Raw genomic sequence first — 22334 nt, 5'->3', positions numbered from 1 at the left:
AAGATCTCAACAAACGATAAAACAAGTTATATTTAGCAAAGACCTAAAATTTATACGACCTGAAAATTCGTGTGAAAATTATTTGCTATGAGTTTAAAAGTAGAGCAAGCTCTCTATAAAAAAGATTTCCATTGCAAATAATGTGTGAAATTTGTTCAGTTCTATTTGCGGACGTGTACGTGTTCTTTCTTCAGCAATCTAATGACAAAAATACAACTCTTCTTTTTATGTTCCAGTTTTCTATCAGTATTTATCAGTATCATCCTGTACTGTACATTGTAATCCATGGAAGAAAATGTCTGAACATGTAAATGTGTTAGTTGAGTGAATAAAGAAAAAAGTTGAAACGTTTGTGGAAGGTATGAAAGCTTTAATCAGAATAATTTACCACTGCTTGTGGACTTTATATTGTAAATCAATCCTTTCCTCTTGTTTCATTCAAAATTAAAAACATGCCCACATGTCATATATGTAATAAAAATCAAAGTTTAAAACACTTTTTTAACAAATAAACTACTTTTATGCAACAAGGCAACATAAAAATTAAAAAATTAAATGAAATAATGTATGTGTATGTGTTATGGATGGCTGTTAACCATATTTCTATGTATACCTTGAAGGTAAAAGTGATTGATAAGAGTTATCAAAGACATTTTTAGTTATTAAAAAGAGATAATTAGTATTTGTTTATTAATGATTGAACCAGATACTGCCCAAAAATGATTAAAGAACCTTTTCAGGTAAATATTTATGACCTTTTGGAAACGAATCGTTACTAACGTAACGCGTTTACCTGTAAGTTCAGGTTGGTCTTTTATTTTTTTTTAATCACCCTTTTTAAATGCTACCTCGATGCCGCCGGTTCATTATTTGAATTGGGATGTATTCATCATTTAATTCATATAAATTCGATTTAATATTTACTGTAATAGTGTAATTTGTTATTTAGGTTTCAATGTTAAATTTTTTAATTGATTGTCAGTAAAAATCATACTTTAAAATATTAATTAGTTTAATTTTAAATTTATAAGTTAAACTTGAAATTTAATCATATTTTCACGTAATGCATCATGAAATAATCATAGTAAGTCTGATATCATCTAACTGTCCCGCTTTTCAAAAGGTTCACAACAAAGGCTAGTGCTAAAACGCCGTAAAACTGCAGAAGATGAAGAAGATTGCCTTAAACTTTTAATTAAAGCTTATGCCATCAATAACCCCAAAAAAATGCAAAAGTCCGCATGGTTTTAATTTGAAGATAAAGATAATCCAAGTCTTTTATGATATTTAGGCAACTGTGTGAATGGATTGGAACAAGTGGGGGCCTTTTTCAAATAATTGCGCTATAAATAGCGATGGCAATTCAAATCAGCCAATAGGAGCGCTAAGTCATTCCATGTTTTTTCAGTTGACGAATGCAAGGGATCTAGCTCGAATTCTGCTAGAGCAAAACTCAAGAGACTCCTCAAACACGTGCTTGCTAGCGTATTAAAGAGCGTTTTGTCGTAGGCATGCTAGCGTACAGCTATACGTGTCCTGCTGTATATAGCCTTCATTTTTTAAACAAAAAAACTGTTTTCTTCATAATTCTTATTAGTACCATCAAAGATTTGCTAGGTCAATTAGATATAAAACCGAAATTTAAATGTTTCACACGTTCGTTTTTTCATTTATTACTTAATTTCAATTCATCGTAATATCAGAGAAAACTTTTTTAACTCTCTATTGTCCTACTGCTAACTTTTCAGCATAAGTTTTATTCCACTACTATGTTATAGTGATGTTTCGAAAATGTTGGATTGTACTTGAAATAATGTTTAGAAAAAACATTTGGTTGTGGAAATGTTCAGAAGATTATTATTTCGTCATTGTTTCAATCTTTACCGGCGCATATTTTTAGAAGCACTCCAGTAGTATTTAACTATTTCTTCCAGACAATCTTTTTCTTGGATGTGAAAAAATAAATAGACATTGATCGGTTTACTTTTCCCGTTTTATATCATTATAAGTAATGATCGTTGATAAAATTAACGCAATCAAGAAACACTTTTCAAGTTGTTTTTGATGTTTCTTTAAAAATTTTCAATCATGTTATGAATGAAGGGTTCAAACGTTTGTACTAGCTTTCTGGTTTATATGTTAATGTTACCTACTTAACGATCTCAACGAAAATAAAAACATTTAAAAATGTAATACTTTATGTGTAATTTGAAAAAAAAATCATTTTTAATGCATTCATTAAATTTGATAACAGTTTTTATATTTTACGTAAACACGCACGCACACACATTTTATATGACACACATTACCATTTGCATGTTGATCTCAAATCATCATCCTCACTCGCTTGCTTTATCTGTTAGCGATTGTTTTTTGAACGTGTTTGGATCATTTCAGATTTCATTTTTATTCGTTGATGAAATGTTTAATTGGACATATGTATGTGAATGAATTATTCTTTTTTTATTATTTTATGATTAACTTTTTGTATTTTTTATTTATTTTTTTTAACTTTTTCGATGATAGGTTACGGATTGGTTTACCAACTCAACGATGGGTCACAACGTATTCACGGATGAGTTTGGAATGGGGTTTTTGTCGGCTTTTTTGTCGGCTCTCTGCGTCATAGTGGTGTCAGAAATCGGAGACAAAACATTTTTCATCGCCGCCATCTTCTCCATGAAGTATTCGAGGTTGGTGGTTTACTTGGGAGCCATGTTTGCACTTGTCCTCATGACAGTTCTATCTGGTTAGTTGTATTTTTGAAAGGTTAATGTACACATTCAGTAAATGTAAATTTTTGTAATATTTTAAAGTTACTGCTCTCGTATAAATAGATACATTGTTCGAAACTTTTCCATCGTAACATTTACTGAAGCATTTATTGATTCAAGGCATGAATAAATTTCAATGTATTATGTAAGTTATGTATTGTATATTGACTTCCCAGTCAGTCCTGGAATAAATTGATTACTTAGAATTTTTATTGATTACCATATGACGTAGTTGGGTATTCAATTAAGTCAAAACTTTCTAATGCGTCAATAATAGAGTGCTGATGGAATCATCATTAACACGTCATCCAGTGTTATCACCAAGCTCATTATTCTCAAACAAACCTCTTAAAATAGATCAAAGCGCTTTTAATTATGATAATCGCAGGATTATCTTAATTCATTTCTACTAAGGAGTTTATTAAACTTGACTCATTAAATGAACAGCCCATGGTGCAATGTTTTGTTTGGGTCTTCCAGAAACCCGAGAAATATCATTAACGATGTTTTTTTGTTCTGGGTTGGCAGGCACCAACCATCTGACCCACCAATTTTGTTACATAATTCCTTGGTTGCTTAGCTGATTTGTTTGTAGCGTCGGGCGAACTGAAAACAATTTCATCGCATTTTTAGATTTGCCCGACGATGTTTGAATTGTTTTGAGTGATTATGTAAAAAAATATGATAAAATGCAATAAGCGTGTAAGTTTTGAGGACGCTAAAATATTCCATGTTCATTGTGTTCGCTATGTTTGCTGTGTGTTAATGTTAATGATGAGGCTGCTCTTATTTGAATTTATTTTTTGTTAAATTAATCTTGAACGCATGGTACGTTAACATAGATAGAGGAATAAAAACATCCATCGAAGCACGTCAAAAAAGTCTGCCTGCAGATTTATATAATGGATAGATATGCACAAACACATATACACACGACTAATTTTTCAGAAAATGAATAAATAGTTGTTTTATTATTATTATTATTATTGGAAAATTAATGTGACCTGTTTTTCGTAAAAATGTCAAAGGCAGACGATGAAAAAGAATAGAAACGTATATTCATATATCTATATCTGTGTAGATATATGTGTGTATATCAATGTATATTCATATATCTATATCTGTGTAGATATATGTGTGTATATATATTTATATATGTGTGTATGTGTGTATAAATAATTTTAAATTTGCTTGCATAAAGTATATTAGACAAGTAGATAATAATTTACGTTTATTACGTTCAAAGTGTTTTTATTTATCTCGTTCATCAAGTTTATCACGTTCACCTGTTTGTGATGTTTATCATGTTCAGCATGTTTATTTGTTTATCGTGTTTCACGTGTTTGTCGAGTCTATGTTTATTCTTTGTTACTCATGTTCGTCGTCTATTTGTTTTTTACCATGTCTGATGTGTTTGAGTTATAAATCCTGAATTTAATAAACATAAAACAAATTTCGGGCGAAAATAAATAGCATCTATTAGAAACAAAGTTATGGAAGTATCATTATTTATTTTAAAAAATAATTTATGTTTGGAAAATAAAACAAATAAAATAATGAAATGATGATGATTGTTTTGAAGTGGTGATATCATATCATCGTAGCATATCAAGTGATGATGATGATGACGATAATGACAAGAGCTCCATTATGAGAATTATGAACTCCAAAACTTTGATAAATGTTTTGTTTCTGAGCTTTTTACATTGCGCATGAATGATGGCCTCTCCAGTCAGAAGAGACTGACCACGGCCAGTTACAAAAGAAATTCAATGCTTAGAGCGTCTTCAACTTTCGAAACGACTGTTCGGAAAATGAAAGTCGAATGAGTTCAACAGCTGGTCTATAAACAAAAAAATGAAGATACGGATATCCCTATCATGGCCTCTCCAGTCAGAAGAGACTGACCACGGCCAGTTACGAAAGAAATTCAATGCTTAGAGCGTCTTCAACTTTCGAAACGACTGTTCGGAAAATGAAAGTCGAATGAGTTCAACAGCTGGTCTATAAACAAAAAAATGAAGATACGGATATCCCTATCATGATATCTCTCCAAAAGATGTGTAATATCTTTATATCATTTGAGTGGGGAAGAGTAAATTTGTAATTGCTTCAGTTGGCATATGGTCTTCAGTGTTTTGCTAGTGTTTCAGGCGGCAATGATAAATCGATTGTCGATTCGAACGTGTAACAAAAAATTCTAGTAAATCACAAACATGTAGCGACAAGATATTGTCATATGCATAGATAGATATGGTATCATATTGTCATATGCATAGATAGATACACAATTACAATAAATTACATTTTAGATAATAATAATTTTTCTTTCTCATCTCTCAAAGCTCTACTCGGCTATGCAACAAGTGTCATCCCACATTGGATAACACACTACCTCTCCGCTGTTCTCTTCATCATCTTTGGTCTCAAGATGCTTTACGAAGGTTGGTGGTTCGCTGTTGTTGTTGTTGTTTTGTTATTGGTTGTTGTTGCTATTATATGCTGTTGCTGCTGTTGTTGTTTTCAATTCATGCTTTGTTGTTTTTGTTGTTTTAAATTCCCACGAATCCACCTCATGAATTATGATGTATATGCCTAACGCAACATATCAAAACGCGGTTTTTATAGCGTAATTTTCTGGTAATACACGAAAAGTTTGCTCGAAGTCTGCTCTCAATTTGATACTCTATCAGTTTTTCGGAGCAATTTCATTGAATAACTTATAAATTATATCCTTTCTGCACTTGTGTTTTGTCTATGAGTTTCGTAGTTGTTTTTTTTTAAATATTATTTTTATTCATTAATTCTGTCTTTCGCTTCTCAAATGGAAAAATCAATTGCATCGATGTTTACGTTATCGAGAAAACTGTTTTAAGAAAAAACATCTTTCGTGTTTGTGTGTTTGTTTGTTTGCTTAGTGCGTGTGTGTTTGTATATCATATTTATCGGCGTGTATGTGTTTTTGTGTGTGTGTGTGTGTTCATGGTGGTAGTAGTAGTGTGATAGTAGCATCGTTATCATTCTTTATTATCTTATCATTATTAGAGTTATTCCTGTATAAATTTTACACAATGAACGATTTAATTGAATAATAATTAATTACAAAAGGTTACTAATAATAATATTAAATAATAAAAACAATTATGTTAATATTATCAACAAATAAATAATGGTACTAAGAGTTAGTAAGAATATTTAACATAAATACATCATAATGACCAAAATTACCATTTTTAGTAATTAACTAGTCAATTAATTAATAATAAATACTAATTAATTGTAATAATATTAATGACTGTTTATAATAATGTTAATAATTGTATTAATATTAATAATTAAATTAAAAAAATACTTTAGCTTATCGAATGGACCCAAATCAAAGTCAGAACGAGTTTGAGAGTGTCAAATGTGAACTGGAAGATAAGGAGAAACAATTTGTTGGTTTCGCGGTCTCAATTTAAGAAAATAATAAACAATCATGAATTATATTTCTAAACTATGAATCGATAAATAAATACATATTTCGTTTTATCATTCTTTCTAGTATTTCTTAGAAGCATCAACAACAACACATCTAGCTTGTAAATGCACGTAATCCATGCATCACATACTTTGCGTGTGATATTCGGGCCGGGAGCACTGTGCCTTCAAATCCAGTCACTGCAACAGCAAGGCCAGGCATCTTAACCATTACACCATGACGCCGCTCAATATATAATTAAATTCCGACAGATAGATCATCCGACGAAGGAGAAGGACGTCGAAACTGGACCCATCCTACCTCAACCACCAACATCATCGTCGCCACTACACTCAACAACAGCAGCAGCTACCTCATCCTCACCCCCACACTCACCACTACCACCACCATTATCATCATCATCACCACAACCGCCGTCGTACGAGGCATGCGTCGAATCACGTGATTCAGTGGTGACGCCAGTTGGAAAAGAAAGTGACGAAAAAAAACGTTGGAAGAAATTTATTTCTTTGGTGTCTCCGGTTTTCTTGCAGTCCTTCATTTTAACGTTCGTTGCCGAGTGGGGCGATAGATCGCAGCTGAGTACCGTCATACTTGCCACTCAAAATGTAGTCTAGATGTATGCTTGTTTGTCTTTGTCCTGTCTTTCAGTCTGTCTGTTTGTTTGATTTTCTGTCCCTGTCTGTCTACTGTTATTACTTTGATGTTGTGTTTGGGTGGATTGTTGATATTTAATGTATGTTGTCAACTGCTCATCAAAATGTTCATTTATGTGTGAAACAAAAGAGCCGAGTCTATTTCTAGATATAAATTTCTAAATGTCATATGAAAATTTAGATAAGTTGACTTAGGTGAAGATGTTGACGACGACTAGAAGAAAAGACAATGTTTTTGTTATTGTTGATGATGCTGGTAGGATGACAACAGATTGTGTAAAATCATAAATACAACAACAGCAGATCAATACGATTGTAATAAACGAGCATGTTCTATGCTTACATTTTTTTACTGTTGCCATGCTATTATCTCTTTAAAAGCAGCAAACTTAAAATATAAAATTGTGCAATAAAAACAACAACATGTTTTATAACTGTAGATTTCAAAATAGTATGCGTTCAATAAAAACAACTTTTTACATTTAGGATCATTAAATTTTATTTTAGATTCATTAAAAACCCGATTTTAAATTGAATTTAAATTTGAAATAATTTTTACCATTAGAATTTGATAGGCGTGGTTGTGGGCGGAGTCATAGGTCATGCCCTCTGCACGGGGTGTGCTGTTCTGGCTGGAAGGTTCGTGGCTCAGAGGATATCTCTGAGAACAGGTTATTTTTAGCGTAAATTATTTTAGTGGTGCTATGATGGTGATCGTTTGGACTGGACAGATTCATTTAAAGCTTGCAGCCCCCTCCCCCCCGCATAACAAATCTTTTCTGGACAGATTCATTTAAAGCTTGCAGACCCGCATAACAAATCTTTTCAAAACATTTCTTTGAAAATTTGATTTGTTGTTCTGTTGTCTAGCCTTCTTTCTTCTCCCAAATGTTAAAATTTTGTCCTATATAATAATGTTTTCCGTTTATTAAGCAATAAAATTTTTAGGGTGAAGCAAAAAAGGTCAAACGTCAAGATTAGGAGGGCAGAGCAAAATTTATAAATACCTTACTGCTAACTAATGATGATGATGTTGTTGGTAATTTTGTGAAGATGATGATGACGCTGATTATGCTTATGGGTGGATCTAGACAACTTTGATAAGGAGGGGGGCCGAAGTTTGAAGGGGCCAAAACTGGGAATACTTGGAAATGTTTTTGAACAATTTTTGTCGGCTAAATTTTCAAGAAATTACAACAAAATGATTGTGGACTGCTGGTAACGGGTTGGGGCCATGATTCCCTTCTAAAATCCGCCACTGATAATGTTGGTTTTAGCGACAGGGGAATGATGATGATGGATGATAATGATGATGGACGATAATGATAATGGATGATGATGATGATAACGTCGTTCTTGGTGATAATATAGATGAATTTGGTGAGGTTGTTCATGATGTTGATGACGACGACGATGATGTAGTTTTTAAATGCAGAGATTATAAAGATGAGCCGCACACAAAAAAATAATCTTTCTGCCGATCGAAATAAACCTGCAACATTTATTATATATTTTTTGAATTAACACATTGTCAATCGATAAAACTATATTATGTCATTTTTCGTCTTTTCTTATAATTTTTTTATATTTTGTTAATCAGTACAACCTGTTTTAAAAACTTTTTATTTTCTTAAATTTTTAATTTTTGATCAGTGCACATCATTGGAGCAATCGTGTTCTTCTTATCGGCTATCTACATACTCTGCTTCGAGGAATAAACTCTGGTGACGATTGTGAGAATCTTCAAACCACAAGAAATTCTAAAATAATGTGTAAATGTTTTGTATTAATGCATATGTAATTAATAAACACTGATACTCATTACGTTTATGTGTAGTGTAGTATACGTGTGTGTTATGTATTACCATGTTAATGTATTTGTATGTTTACAGTTGCATGTGTAAAGATATGTGTGTGTAGGTATGTTTGTGTGTATGTGTGTGTAACTGTATGCGTATATGTTTTTGTATATATTTGAGTGTATATGCAGGTATGCGTTCGAATATTGCGTACAAATGTATACATGTATACTAGTTCACATCAATGTATTTGGGTGCTTGGTGTATATTTTTCTGTATGACGATATGTTTTAGGATCTCCAAACTAAAAAAAACTATGAAATATATAAAATACGGATTGCGATAGATCTCTTTGCTGCCTTCGTGTTAAACTGGCTGCCTTATTTATCACTCATTTATAATTAAAAATTCATTCATTCATCCATTAATGCACAAAAACCATTGTATGTATTGTATGTAAATCGTTTATTATGAACAAACGATAAATTTGTTACATAATGGGGCGTTCAAAAGAGTAAATCTTAACTAAGCGGAATTTTTTTTTCTTTCTTTTTTAAAACTTTTAAAAAATCAATTTTTAAAACATATACATAAAATATGAAAAGTTTTTAATTTTTAAAACCAATTAATATATGCATACATATAAAAACCAATTAATATAAGCATATATGTAAAATTTATAATGTTTAAAACCAATTAATATATGCATAGATACATTATTCTTATTCGTATATTCTTATCATTTCATATGCATTTCAATTATTTGTTATTTAATCTTTAAAACAATGTTTCGTTAACACTCTTAGTTATATTAATAATATATATTTAATCATTTATTATCGTAGCATAGATTTCTTTGGTTAATATCGGTCTAGTTACTGTAGTTAATTTTTTAGGTTTAATTTTCGTGTGATTTGTATTAATTTGCATGCCCTTATCCACGCATCCTATTTCACTTGCCACATGTGCACATTATTCAAGCATCCTGTACTTATTTATCATGACGCCATATGCAAGTTTAGACATTATGATGAAGTGTGTTTATGTTCCCTGTTTAAAATATGTGATCTTCTCGTTTCTTTATTTATTTTATATTTAGTTAATGAACATTTGTTTTTCTGTCTTAGATATTGAATATAAAGTTTCATTTTGTGAAATGTTCAAAAATGTTGATAAGATTTTAAAATCTTACTTCATTTTCTGGATACTGAAACTCGGAAAATATTTAAAATGAACTAATTGAGTGAGAAGCCGGTTGCCAAATGGCATTCAGTGCATTCAACTATTAAATTCAATTTTTCTATTTCAGTAAACATCTGGTAACAATTAATTTTTGCGTCCTGGCGATGTTTGTGTTGAAAGCGTTATCTCTAGAAAAAAAATCAGCAGCAGCAATCAATGAATTTTATCGAATGAAGAAAATAACAACTGTTCCCTTGATTGTTTTTACGTTTCGTGGACGATTACTATCATTTTATAGGATGACTTTGTATCGTTATCAAACATTTTTTGATGATGTAATATAACTTTTTTACTATTTTCAAGCTTAAATAATGACAGATTAGAATGTCAAACATGTGAAACGTGATGGATTAGACAGCATGTTTGCTATTGCAAATGAAAAGAAATTTGCGTGCATTGGTTACTTGAAAAATGAAGGTTGGACTGGAATAACCTTTCTTATGATCTTTCGATGCTACACCTAATATTAACATTCAAGATTGAGACTAACAAAACTACACTATTATACATTGCGTTTAGAATTATGGTGTTGTAAAAACGATCGAACATTTTGCAAACTGTACGAAGCAAACAGTTTTCAAAAAAATTTTTTCATTAAGTTATGAAGCACAAGCATATCCGATCCGTTATTACAATTTGCTGATTTGCCTGGTGCTACATGACATTCGTGTTTAAATTTTAATTGTGGTTTAATGATCATAATAATAATTATTTTTATTATTATTTTATTCACTCTAGATGGTAATCCATAAAAATTATTATTATTATTATTGCTACTACTATTTAATAAATGTAGTATTATTACTAAGATCTTAAAGAAAGGCGATACAATTTCTGCCATTATTACTACTACTAATTTTATTGTTATAACCTACAACTACTGTTATCATTGTTAATAAATCGACGGCATATTTGAATACAAACAGGTAGCTACATTAGCTTGAGCACAGAAGTCACGATTGTAGTAAGGATATTGACAATGGACAGCTATGAGTGCTGCATTGTCTGCAGAAGCTACCATTCAGATAAATATTTGCCATTCACAATTCTTTTGCCGATTAAGTTTCAAACATAGAAACGACCACGTTATTAAATGGGTCGCTTAAAATCTTCCTCTGCTGTACTCGTTTAGAGGCACTTTTACTTCTGCTTCTAAATGTAAGCACGCATTTTTAACTAATTTAACTCATCATATTTTTTTACTAAAATGGCCAACAGATATGTTTAAAATAAATTTGAAACCAGCAAATTACATTTTGGAGAGTTATTGAGGTTTAAATATTGTAACTGGATGAAGGAAAGCACGAGTAACATGAGTGACATTAACAAACGTTTACCATTCCTGGAAATGAAATTTTTCAAATTTCTCAGAAAAACTCTACTGGATGCGGCCTTGTTCGCGGACAGAATTTGTTCTCTGAAAATAAGAGTATGTCTATTTTGTTAAATGCTATACTTTTCATTAATTTCATTATGTTTTTTTTTTCTTTTGAAGGATGTAATCCCATTAACAAGCTCTGCCACGTGTTTTCTCACTCTACTGACAATAGTGACGAGTCTGATTTTGTTGAGTAGATACCCAAAAATATTAAAAATTATGACGCCTCGTGAAGAAAATCATCTACAAACTCTAAATACTGAATTTTCAGCTAAATATCCCAGCACGACGGCTCCGTACGGTTCTTTTCAAATAAGAATCATTTCCCAGGCCACTACGACAATACCGCCAGATTATTTCTACATGAAAAGTATGAGACAGCAGCAGCAGCAACGAACCCAACAGATGCAACAGACGCAACAAACACAGCACACAACAACAACACAGTTCTATCCGCTTGTGACCAGTGCTCCAACGACCTTCTTCTTTCCACAAGTTTCGACAACGCTACCGTTTGCAGCTGATAAAAAGTGGAAACCTGTCGTTAAAAATTCTCCAAATTGTAATCTTTATTTGTATTCCGCTTGGTATGATGACCGCAATTTTAATCTTTACAATCACCCTACAGTCAGAATCGTTGGTACAATCTGCAAAAGTTTACCGCTAAAAAAATTGAAATGTGTTAACTATTTCAACGACACAACGACTGTTTTAGACGCCAATGACATCATAGTACTGAATAACAATTCGAGCCAAAAATCCAACCAATCACTATCGGCTCTTGTCATCGTGTGTCCTGTTTCGAGTAACACAGTTCCGAACCGAATTAGTGTGTACGTTAGTAGAAGGTCGAAAGAACAATTCAGTATTCCAGTTGAAATTCCAAAAAAAATTGAAAAAAATAAAACGCATATAGCCGCCTGCGTGATGGTTGAGTGGATGAATGACCACAGATTTGATCTAAACGATGATTCCTATCAGTATGTAGCTCTGGAATGGATAACGATGCAAAACCTATTGGGTGTCAGCAAATTTGTTATCTACATAATTGACACACTCCCCAAGCATGTACACCTTAAATATCTCCTATTCAATTTGGCTTCGCGCTATAAATCACTGCTTGAACTTCGATTTTATGATAAAATAAAATTGACTCACTCGTACGTTGAGAAGGATGTCTATTTTACAGCATTATCCAACGATTGCTTGAACAGTTTCATTCATTCAACCAACTATATTTCCGTGCTTACCTTTGAAGATTTTATATTCCCGAAACAAAAGGGACGACTGGTCCAAATGATAAAAAATATGACAAGCGATAAGAGATCCAAAAAAGTGATTGACAGTTTCAATTTCAAATCGCATTATTTTTTAAAAAACTATCAGCCGCGGTTTTCATCTACCATATTTTCTACGATATTACGCCATTTGACGAAGATTCCCAACAACTTCACATCTCTAACAGGTGCTAAAGACATCAGATCGATAACAAATGCACGGTCCTGTCTTGTGATTGATTTCAACAAATGTCTCAGAAATGTTAATTCAAAAAGTTCCGTAAATAATCACGTAGTGGATGAATCCGTTGCTTACAATCATAATTATCAAATGTGTCATTCAGGTCGGTGGGATTGTGAAAAAATACTACAATCCATGTCTGAAAACGATGAAAGTGCTTTAATATTTGAAGAAAGTTTTTTAAATACTTTTCGAAAAATTGTTCATAAAATTTTTCAACATAATTTGTGAGTATTACAACAATGTTTAAGTTTGTAGTTTGTGTCTTTCTGTTTGGGGCGACAGTTTTAATTTTCCAAAAAGCGTCTTTTGCCGAAGAGTAACAAAAAAAGCTAATCCTGAAATTTAATGTCATTTATTTTTTTTACACCGTTTTTAAGTTTATTTCCTTACACCGTTTTAAGTTATTGTTAAACTAATTAATATTCTATTTATTTACCATTGATTTCATTGTTATCTATGAATTAATTACAATTGTAAATATTGACTTGACAGTTATTTTACTGAATTCAAATTTTAAATAATTACGATCTTACATTCAGCATAGCAAAATGCTTAATATATTCATGACAGAATAAAAATTTAAAACACCCTTGATTTCCACCAGGCTTGAAATTACGCTGTGCAAACATTTATCAAAACTAACCCCAATTTATGATAAAAAATGTATTTATTCTAGTTATATGTTTGGAGTACCATCTAGAGAACTAGAGATCTAGCTAGAAAAATAAAAATTAAGCGCATAACAATTAAATTGCTGTTGGTTATAGATTTCTAAACAAACCAACTTCCTTTTGAATTTTTACTTAATCGTGTTGGTCGAATTTTTTTTCAATCTATTATAATCCGTTTGATTTCCAATAATTTAGTAATGCTCAATAAGAAAATTGATTGATAATTTATTTTTTATTCATTTTATGTTACATATTTCATCAGAAAAATGACGGCCGCCAAGCGTGAAGGCAAAAAGAAGAACGTAGCCAACGAAGTGGTTACGAGGGAATACACCATCAACATTCACAAAAGAATTCATGGGATGTTAGTATGCGGTTCAATCGATTTAACCGACCGTTGCTAACTTTTAATTTAATTAATTTTAGGGGCTTCAAAAAGCGTGCCCCCAGAGCTATCAAAGAAATCAAGAAATTTGCTCAAAAGCAAATGGGGACAATGGACGTGAGAATTGAAACTCGCTTGAACAAGCATATGTGGTCCAAAGGCATCAGGTTGAGTTTGAATTCTATTTTAATTTTTTATTGATTTATTTGATAAGTTATGAATAAAAAAATATTTTTAATGTACTAGAGAATTCGTAATTATAAGGTTATTGAAATGAACTAAAATCAAAAGCTTTCAACATGATGCCTCTGGGTAATCCTATCAAATTACAAAAAATCCAACAAAAATTTTCATCCAAAGCAAATCTCTAATTTTCTGTTTGCTTGAATCCTTAACATTCCAATTTTAAATTTTTATTTACATATTTTTCTGAAATGTTATATACAAAGATTTAGTAAAAAAACATTAATACTTTTTTTGTTTAGGAATGTGCCTTACAGAGTAAGAGTAAGACTTGCAAGAAAGAGAAACGAAGATGAGGACTCACCTCACAAGTTGTACACACTCGTTTCTTATGTTCCCATGGTCAACTTTAAAGGTGGTGCAGATTTCTATATTTTTATCAAAATTAAATTTGTTTCTTGTAAACTCTATGAAAACAGTTGACCCGTAAAAATTATCCAATTACTATTTTAAATTCGATTTAAGTTTTAACTTACTTTAAATAGTTAGGTGTGTCATTATAAATAGTTGTCATGATGACATTAATTTTTATAGTGAATTGCTAAACTCAACCAAAAATGAAATATTCACAAATTTTAAACTAAAAATTTATTTTTCATTTCTTTCAGGATCGCAAACAGTGAATGTTGAAAGTGAATCATAAATGAACTGATAATAAACTGTCTTAGTTGTTTGAAAAATAAAGATGGTCAATAAACAAATTTGTATTCCACTTGTTCTTATTTGGAAGCAAATTCAAAAACTAGAATATTTATCAATGTAACATAACACAAATTCATTAAATGAATTGAAACATCTACCATCAAAAATAGAAAGAAATTTGAAATGAGGATTTGGTGAATTGTGACACTTGGGTATATTAATTACAAGAGGTCTTGTAGACAATTTGGTACAATCAATTGGCCACTCTAATCCCAGGTGGTGCCTGTGCAGCTTGTATAGTCTTGAATTGCTGCAGTGCCATACTATTCCTTCTACTCTACCATTTTCATCGTTGATAAACCAATTGCGTAATGAACTTTGTGTAACATTTGGGTACGTTTTGGAGATTTTTATTATGCCATGTCGAACCAGGATGTGCAGTGGTGCCTGTTTGGAGCCTATATTGTATGCATTCCCATTGATGTTTGTTCCAATTAACTCAAAAGTGCATTCCTCTAGCTTCTCTAGCGGTTCTATGGACAGTTCTAATGTGTTGTCTGCATGTCCATCATTTGGTTTTAAAGTCAGCGCCAATCCAGACTCAAGATCTACAGCTTGGCAGTGCCAGCAATGTTGTTTCAGTTGTGGATTGATGGGAACCCAGCCCATAATGTGACCGTTTGTGTCTGGAATAAGTTTTCCCATTTCATTCAGGCAAGCGTCAGAAGCAGTCCAGTTTTCTGGGGCATCTTTGTAGTTTTCAATTTTGAAGTCTTGATAGTCTATGCTATCACCTATATGCATCTTTTTGTAATTCTTTGTGGGTTTTCTGTCATGTCTTGCCCACAGCCAAGGTATACCATTGAATCTTCTGACAAATGATGAGGTACCATCGATTTTTTCACTGACAATGTGGGGCTGATTAAGTGATGACACAAACTCATTCCTCAGACCATCTGTTGCTTGCACTGAAAAAAATTGGTTCGGTCTCTTTGAACTGATGGATGGTTCAATAACTATTTCAAATATGCAATTAATTTTTTTCTTTACATTTAGCAACATGGTAGAGGTAGATGGAGTGGCAGCAAATGGAGTCTAAAGAAATATTAATTAATAATATTTATTAATTATCAATGAAAGGCTTGAGTATTTAGTTAGGTCTTTATTTTAGTTAAGAGGAACAACTTTCTACTGAGTCTTGAGAACGGTAAATCAAATGATGCAAATTCGAAAATAGAAAATACTTTTTCTGCAATTGTTAAAAACAGTCTTATTGGGAATTTATTCTGTCTAATTGAAATCCGAAGATTAAGTTCAAGTTTCTTGGTTCAATTTCCAATTTTTTAGTAAGTTTTTTTAATCTTACCAGTTAAGACTTTAATACTTTAAGACTTTAATACACTTTTAAGTTTTAATGTTAATTTAATATTTAATCTGATGTCAAAAGTTTAATAAAGCTGACGCTGACAACACTTCACATATTTGATTAGTTAGGTAAATTTAGGCATTTATTGAAAATTAATTTTTAGAGGTTGCATCAACTAAATACGAGAAAATAATTTAAAAAAAAACGACACGACCAACACCGCCGATCAATTTATATATTATGACTTAGTTTAAACAACCTGTGTCCTGCATATTACGGAATAGAATATCGCTCACTAAGATTCATAAAAAAATTAGTTATTTAAAAATGTTTTTGTATTAATTTATTAAAATTTAAATTTTTATATAAAATTCATAATTTTAATAATTAATTTGGAAGTTTTTTGTAAATTTATAAAAAATAAATTATAGTTCTATGATAATATTTTGAAATTCACTTTTCTTTTTTTTTATTTTCATTTCGCTAAAAGAAAAAGTAAAAATCCTTAAAAAGCAAACGGAGGAAAATTGATATGTTTTTTAAAACTTTTGTTTTTTCAAAAATAAATTTTAATTAAATGGATTCCAATCAAGAAACAAAATTTACAAAAAATGAAAATAAGGATGTTCCCAATCAAAATAGCAAAGGTGAGAGTCCATCTTCGGAAACTATGAAAATCAGGAAGTCACAAGAGAACGCCATCGATGAAACAACAACAAAAGTCGATTCTGTCATTTTTAATAATTCTTCAGTCTATGATGAACCCACTATTATACACTCAAAGAAGTTATTCAATATCAATAGTGATCCCAACACCCCATCATTTCAAATTGTTGTTTCTGCTGATGATGATGGCAGGGAGGTCGATAAATACGGATTTTACGGTGGGACCCAATACACTAATCCATCTCAGTATGTGTTTGTTTACTTTTTTGAGAATGTTTTGTGTGCGATGTATGGTAAAATATAATAATTAACTAAATAGTTGTATTGTGTATATATATATATATTTATATATATATATAATATACCACTGTATAATATAACATAGTCTTGATACCATTTCACGAAAATCAGAGAAGCGAACATTCCACTGGAGGTGTTGAGAGTAAGAGAACTTAAATGGATAGACATGTTGGATGACTGGGACAAATGGATGGCTAAAAAGTTTCAAAAGGTTTTTTTAATTTTTAAAAAATGAGCTTTCAATATTTTTTGTTCAATCATTTTACTATATTTTATATTGATCTGTTTTAACTTAATAAATGAGCTATTGATATTTAAGTTAACTTTTTTAACTTAATAAACCCTGAAAGGTTAAGGAACGTTGCCGAAAAGGTATACCAAGTTCGATGAGGGCACATTCCTGGCAGATGTTGAGTGGCAGTGCTGTCTGCATGTACAACAGGCCTGGCGAGTTTCAAAGATTTCTGAAGTTGAAGGTGACTAATTATGGAAATATTATTAGGAAATATTTGTAGAATTATTTTTGGATTTAAAAATTATAGAGTTATATTATAATTATGTTTTTTGGATTAATTAATTTATGTTTTTTGTTTTTCTAAATGGTTATTTAAATTAACTGTACTTCTTTTTTTACAGTTGTGATTTTTTTTTTAAAATATATGAATCAACATTAATACAAGCATAAAAATCAATTCATTGTACAATTTTTTGAAACTAATGAAGTGCAGCTATGTACATAATTAGACCATACTTTGCTTATGTTGTTCTATAAAAACCATGAAATAATAATTCACCAACTCATATTTTTTTATAATTTTAATTATTATTGTAATAATATTTTTTCCTATTAAACTTGAACTAGGGCAGCGAGACATGCCTCGAAGATATAAGAAAAGATGTACACAGGATATATCCTCATCATGAGCTCTTCATCAATAACAACGGGCAAGGGTGGGTTAAATAATTAATTAATTAATTAATTAATGATTGATATTTGTAAATATAAACTTTATCAATTTTTTTCAATTAACATATTTCTACATTAATGATACTTTTTTCTTTATATTTTAAAAAATAAATAAACATTTTCTCATGAAATTTTTTCTTTCAAACAATTTTTTACTCTGCCTGTTTACTTGTCGTCTGTTGGTATTCTTTACCATCATTCAGCTGATTAATTGGATTCTTTGTTAAATATTATAACATGACTGTGTGTGAAATTTATTTTATTGATTATTTTTTGGTTTAGTTATTGGAAATATTATGCTAACCTTTTATTATTTGAAATAATATATACATTTATATATAGTAATTAAATTGCTATGCACAGACACACACACACATATAGACACACATACACATACATCAGACAAGAGGATCTGTTCAACGTCTTAAAGGCCTACTCCATCTACCAGCCATCGGTCGGATATTGCCAGGCTCAAGGTCCCATAGCTGCAGTTCTGCTTACGGTCATGCCAGTCGAACAGGCATTCTGGTGCTTTGGTACCATTTGTGATAAGTACATGGAGGGATATTTTGATCCTGGATTGGTAAGCGTTCATCTTCAGTTCATTTTATCATCTTTTTCTTTATTGCTTCTTATTTTAGCAAGTTTATTTTCTTGATTTTTGAACAAAATTTTGATATTTAATATAAATTATGTAAATATGGAAAGAAGAAATACCTGTGAGGTTCATTATGATAATTTGGAATTGTTATTTGATGATTTCAGGAAGCAGTTCAGATTGATGGTATGGTGATGTTCAGTCTGATGAAGAAGGTCTCACCGCAGACCTACCGACATTTGGTCTGCCATTTTATTTATTTTTTGTTTTGTTTTTTTATTTTAATTAAAAATCTCCTAATTAAAATAATAACTTTTCAAAAAATTTCTCATTTTATTCAAGGTTCTTTAATTCATCATTGCTTACATTTAAAACTGTAAAGTTACAAATGCTTATAACACTTCATGTCATTATAAACTTTATAACCTGATAGTCCTCATCTCTGTTTAAATTCTAAACAAACCTCCTCGCTAGAAATCGCAAAAAGTGGATCCATTGTTGTACATGACGGAATGGTTCATGTGCCTCTTCTCCAGGACCCTTCCTTGGCCAACACTGCTTAGGATCTGGGATATGTTCATGTGTGAAGGTTGGTTAGGTGGATAGATGAGTGAGTGGACGGATAGTTTGGCTGACTGATTGTGTCATTTTATTTTCTTTTTTGTTTTGTTGTCTGAGATTAGTTTCTTCTGGGAGTGACTTTAAAAAAATTTTTTAAATCCTAATTTTTTATTACTTTAATGTCTATTTTCTTCTATTAGGTCATGCTTGATTACATCACATTTACAAAAAATTTCCAATTGTAAATTCTGTAATCACCCTAGAAAAATTAATAACCACTGTACTTACTTGTCCATCTTGTACAAAACATTGCAGGTATAAAGGTGATTTTCAAGGTGGCCCTGGTTCTCGTGAAGAGTGTACTTGGCGATGCGGTGCAGTTGAAGCGATGCTCGACTGTCTACGACACACTCGAGAAACTTAAAAAAATTCCCGCGGAGTACATGCAGCAGGATTATCTAGTTAAAGAGGTCGTTATGAATTTTTTCCCACTTTTTGTAACTGTTGTTATTTTTTGTCTGTAGTTATTTTACTAAGATGTCCTGGTTATGACATTAAACTGACCCTCACTGCCTTGTGAGTGATGTTGGATCATCAAAGACTAGGCCCACCGCTTATAACTGTGGTTGCGTAAGGAAGGGCGTCCTGCGTAAAAATTAGCCAAATAAATTACTTATGATGACAGAAGTGACAATGGCCCTCAGTATCCGAATGGCGTCGAGGGATATTTTGGTTTCATCATAGGTAGCCAAACGGCAACCCCCGATCTCGGGGAAAATGTCGTCTAAACGTGTGTTGTTGTGTATTTTACTAAGATTTTTCTAACTCCACATTGATGTCACTTTGATTTGATCATCATGATTTTTTTAAACTATCGTGTTAAAATGTTGTTAGAAACGTTTTGCAATGCACTCAACTGAAGCCTATTAAAACACCATTTTAGATATTGAAGCTTTCCATAAATGAGAAAGATATGGAGAAGGAACACGAGAAGCAAGTGAAAATTTGGAAGCATAAAAAACAGCAGCAGCAGCAGCAAAAAAATGAGCAGCACACCATTAGACAACAACAACTCAGACGCAACCAACAAGCCAGAAACAAAAACATCACAAACAACAGTAGTGAAATAAGAGGAGATTCAACTGAACAACCGCACACACAGAAAGAAAATGACAAAAAAATTCTTAGAAACACCACCAACCCCAAAAATATTAAACAACGAAAACATGCCAAAATATTTTCAAAACCTCATGTTGACGATAAACTGTTGAACAACCAAACAGCAAATCCATTTAAGAATAAATTCTTAGTTGAAGCTGGTGATGGAAGTAATTCATCATGAATTCATTTCTTATCCAACATAAGTCCATTTTTGATCCAACATTAATCCTTTTTGTGATCCAACATTAATCCATTTTTGATTTGTATTACAAGCTCTTACACCGAAACCACATCACCTGCATACTCTATCTTAAAGGAGACTTGTTAATAATTTCATTGCTTGAATAGACATTCACTTATTTATAACGACATTCCCAGAATATATTTTCAAAAAAGTTTCTAACGAAATGAGTTCTGTAAATATTTATATATTTTTCTTATTTATTCATTCATTCATTCATTCCTTTTTTCATTTATTAATTTAAATAATCTGTATTCTGTAATTGTACTCGTGATAGTTTCAAGTTACAGGTATTATAAAAACAGAAAAAAAGTCGTTTCTATATCATTCTCCATTATAAAATTATCTATAAATTAATAAATAACCACATATACTCTGGATATTCAATTCTAAACGTTCAAAATATTGCTATTAGGAATTTTATTTCAAATGCTCATAACCACTTGTATTGTGAATTTCCTATATTAATTACTTTATTGCGTGTACTGGGCTTGATATTGTATCAATATAAACGTTTTAAAGTCGTTAACTATATCATTTTTTAATAAAATTTATAAAATTGTATATTGTAGCGCTGAGTTTTTTTCCTATATCGTACGGGCTGTTCTCTGTACTTTATCTATTTAATAATTTGTTAATTTCCAGATTTTTACACTTCTTTCAGTTTTAAATTTCCAATTTAGCTTATTTATACACACACATATATATATATATATATATATATATATATCAAGAAGATAAGAAAGCACATCACCGATGACAAACTTCCATCACTTATAGGCGAATACTCTCCTGGCTACTTATATGGAAATATAAAAACGCATAAAAAGAATCATCCCATTCGACCAATTATTAGCCAAATTGTCTATTACCAACATATATATATATATATATATATATGTGTGTGTGTGTGTGTGTGTGTATGTATGTATATTATAGATGAAAATCACATGTTCCGCGTTTGTTAACTCAAGATCTACAGTCAGAAAAATCGAAAATTTAAACGAGAAGTTAACCAACGTGGAACATGCTGTGATTTTCATAGATATATTTATATATATGCTATATTGATTGATTGATATTTATCATTACCATCTATTCGTATGGCTATATTTAAATTTTCAATCTGTTGGATATATACTGTATTATATATGTGTGTATATATTCATCTACTTATATATTTATTTACTAGTCACAGGTTGTATAACTACATTATTACATATTATCTTCGACATACTCCGTCACTTTAAGTTATATTTTCATACGTGTTGTCGCAGCGTTAAGACTTACGAAAAATATTTGCGTGCATGAGCGAACGTGGTGGAATGTTAATTAATAATTAATAAATTTATTAATATTTAGTAAGTTATTAATGTTAATTTTATAATTATTACTACTGAGCGGGCATCTGTTCATTTTATTTGCGAATTTATTGTTGTTAGTTTATTTATCGTTTGAGTTAAATGTGAAATGTGAACGTTCGTAACTGCCTTTTTAAAAACAACAAAGGACATTATTTTAAACGAATTAACTCTTTATTGTCGAATAATAATAACAGAAATGTGAATTTTTTTTTTTTAATTTAATAAACAAGAATATCAATTCAGATAACAATAATAACTGTCTCATTTGAAATTTAAAATCATCAATGTAAGAGGAAAATATTTTTTAGTAATTCAGTC

General features: G+C 31.0%; 4 protein-coding genes across 4 annotated transcripts; 3 read left to right on the top strand and 1 right to left on the bottom strand.

Moving 5' to 3' along the window:
* Positions 1–2553: 2553 nt before the first annotated feature.
* HELRODRAFT_159649 (hypothetical protein) lies at positions 2554–8629 on the top strand (the record flags this gene model as incomplete). Its single annotated transcript, XM_009011523.1, has 6 exons — positions 2554–2749; positions 5120–5218; positions 6132–6223; positions 6507–6863; positions 7477–7582; positions 8565–8629. The coding sequence occupies 6 exons, from the start codon at positions 2554–2556 to the stop codon at positions 8627–8629; spliced, it is 915 nt and encodes a 304-aa protein (XP_009009771.1).
* A 4941-nt stretch (positions 8630–13570) lies between these two features.
* HELRODRAFT_184866 (hypothetical protein) lies at positions 13571–14851 on the top strand. Its single transcript, XM_009011522.1, has 4 exons — positions 13571–13886; positions 13949–14074; positions 14393–14505; positions 14759–14851. Exons 1-4 carry the CDS (start codon positions 13789–13791, stop codon positions 14791–14793), a joined length of 372 nt encoding a protein of 123 aa, XP_009009770.1. The 5' UTR covers positions 13571–13788; the 3' UTR covers positions 14794–14851.
* A 34-nt stretch (positions 14852–14885) lies between these two features.
* Positions 14886–15854, bottom strand: HELRODRAFT_63644 (hypothetical protein; the record flags this gene model as incomplete). The annotated part of the gene is made up of 1 exon (XM_009011521.1): positions 14886–15854. The coding sequence occupies one exon, from the start codon at positions 15852–15854 to the stop codon at positions 14886–14888; it is 969 nt and encodes a 322-aa protein (XP_009009769.1).
* Positions 15855–16615: 761 nt separating this feature from the next.
* Positions 16616–20592, top strand: HELRODRAFT_188085 (hypothetical protein; the record flags this gene model as incomplete). Its single annotated transcript, XM_009011520.1, has 9 exons — positions 16616–17070; positions 17236–17335; positions 17475–17600; positions 17987–18075; positions 18494–18674; positions 18857–18931; positions 19164–19278; positions 19566–19720; positions 20194–20592. Exons 1-9 carry the CDS (start codon positions 16736–16738, stop codon positions 20590–20592), a joined length of 1575 nt encoding a protein of 524 aa, XP_009009768.1. The 5' UTR covers positions 16616–16735.
* Positions 20593–22334: the final 1742 nt, after the last annotated feature.

Source organism: Helobdella robusta, assembly GCF_000326865.2.
Source record: "Helobdella robusta unplaced genomic scaffold HELROscaffold_1, whole genome shotgun sequence".
In the NCBI taxonomy this organism is placed as follows: Eukaryota; Metazoa; Annelida; class Clitellata; order Rhynchobdellida; family Glossiphoniidae; genus Helobdella; species Helobdella robusta.
The sequence above is the reverse complement of the archived record's forward strand: the minus strand, read 5'-3'. Positions and strand labels throughout refer to the sequence as shown.

Excerpts from the sequence above, each read along its gene's own strand:
- HELRODRAFT_184866 (XM_009011522.1), top strand. The coding sequence starts at position 13,789 with ATGACGGCCGCCAAGCGTGAAGGCAAAAAGAAGAACGTAGCCAACGAA. Across the intron at positions 13,887-13,948 it reads CACAAAAGAATTCATGGGAT|GGGCTTCAAAAAGCGTGCCC; the intron begins GTTAGTATGCGG and ends AATTAATTTTAG. Across the intron at positions 14,075-14,392 it reads ATGTGGTCCAAAGGCATCAG|GAATGTGCCTTACAGAGTAA; the intron begins GTTGAGTTTGAA and ends TTTTTTGTTTAG.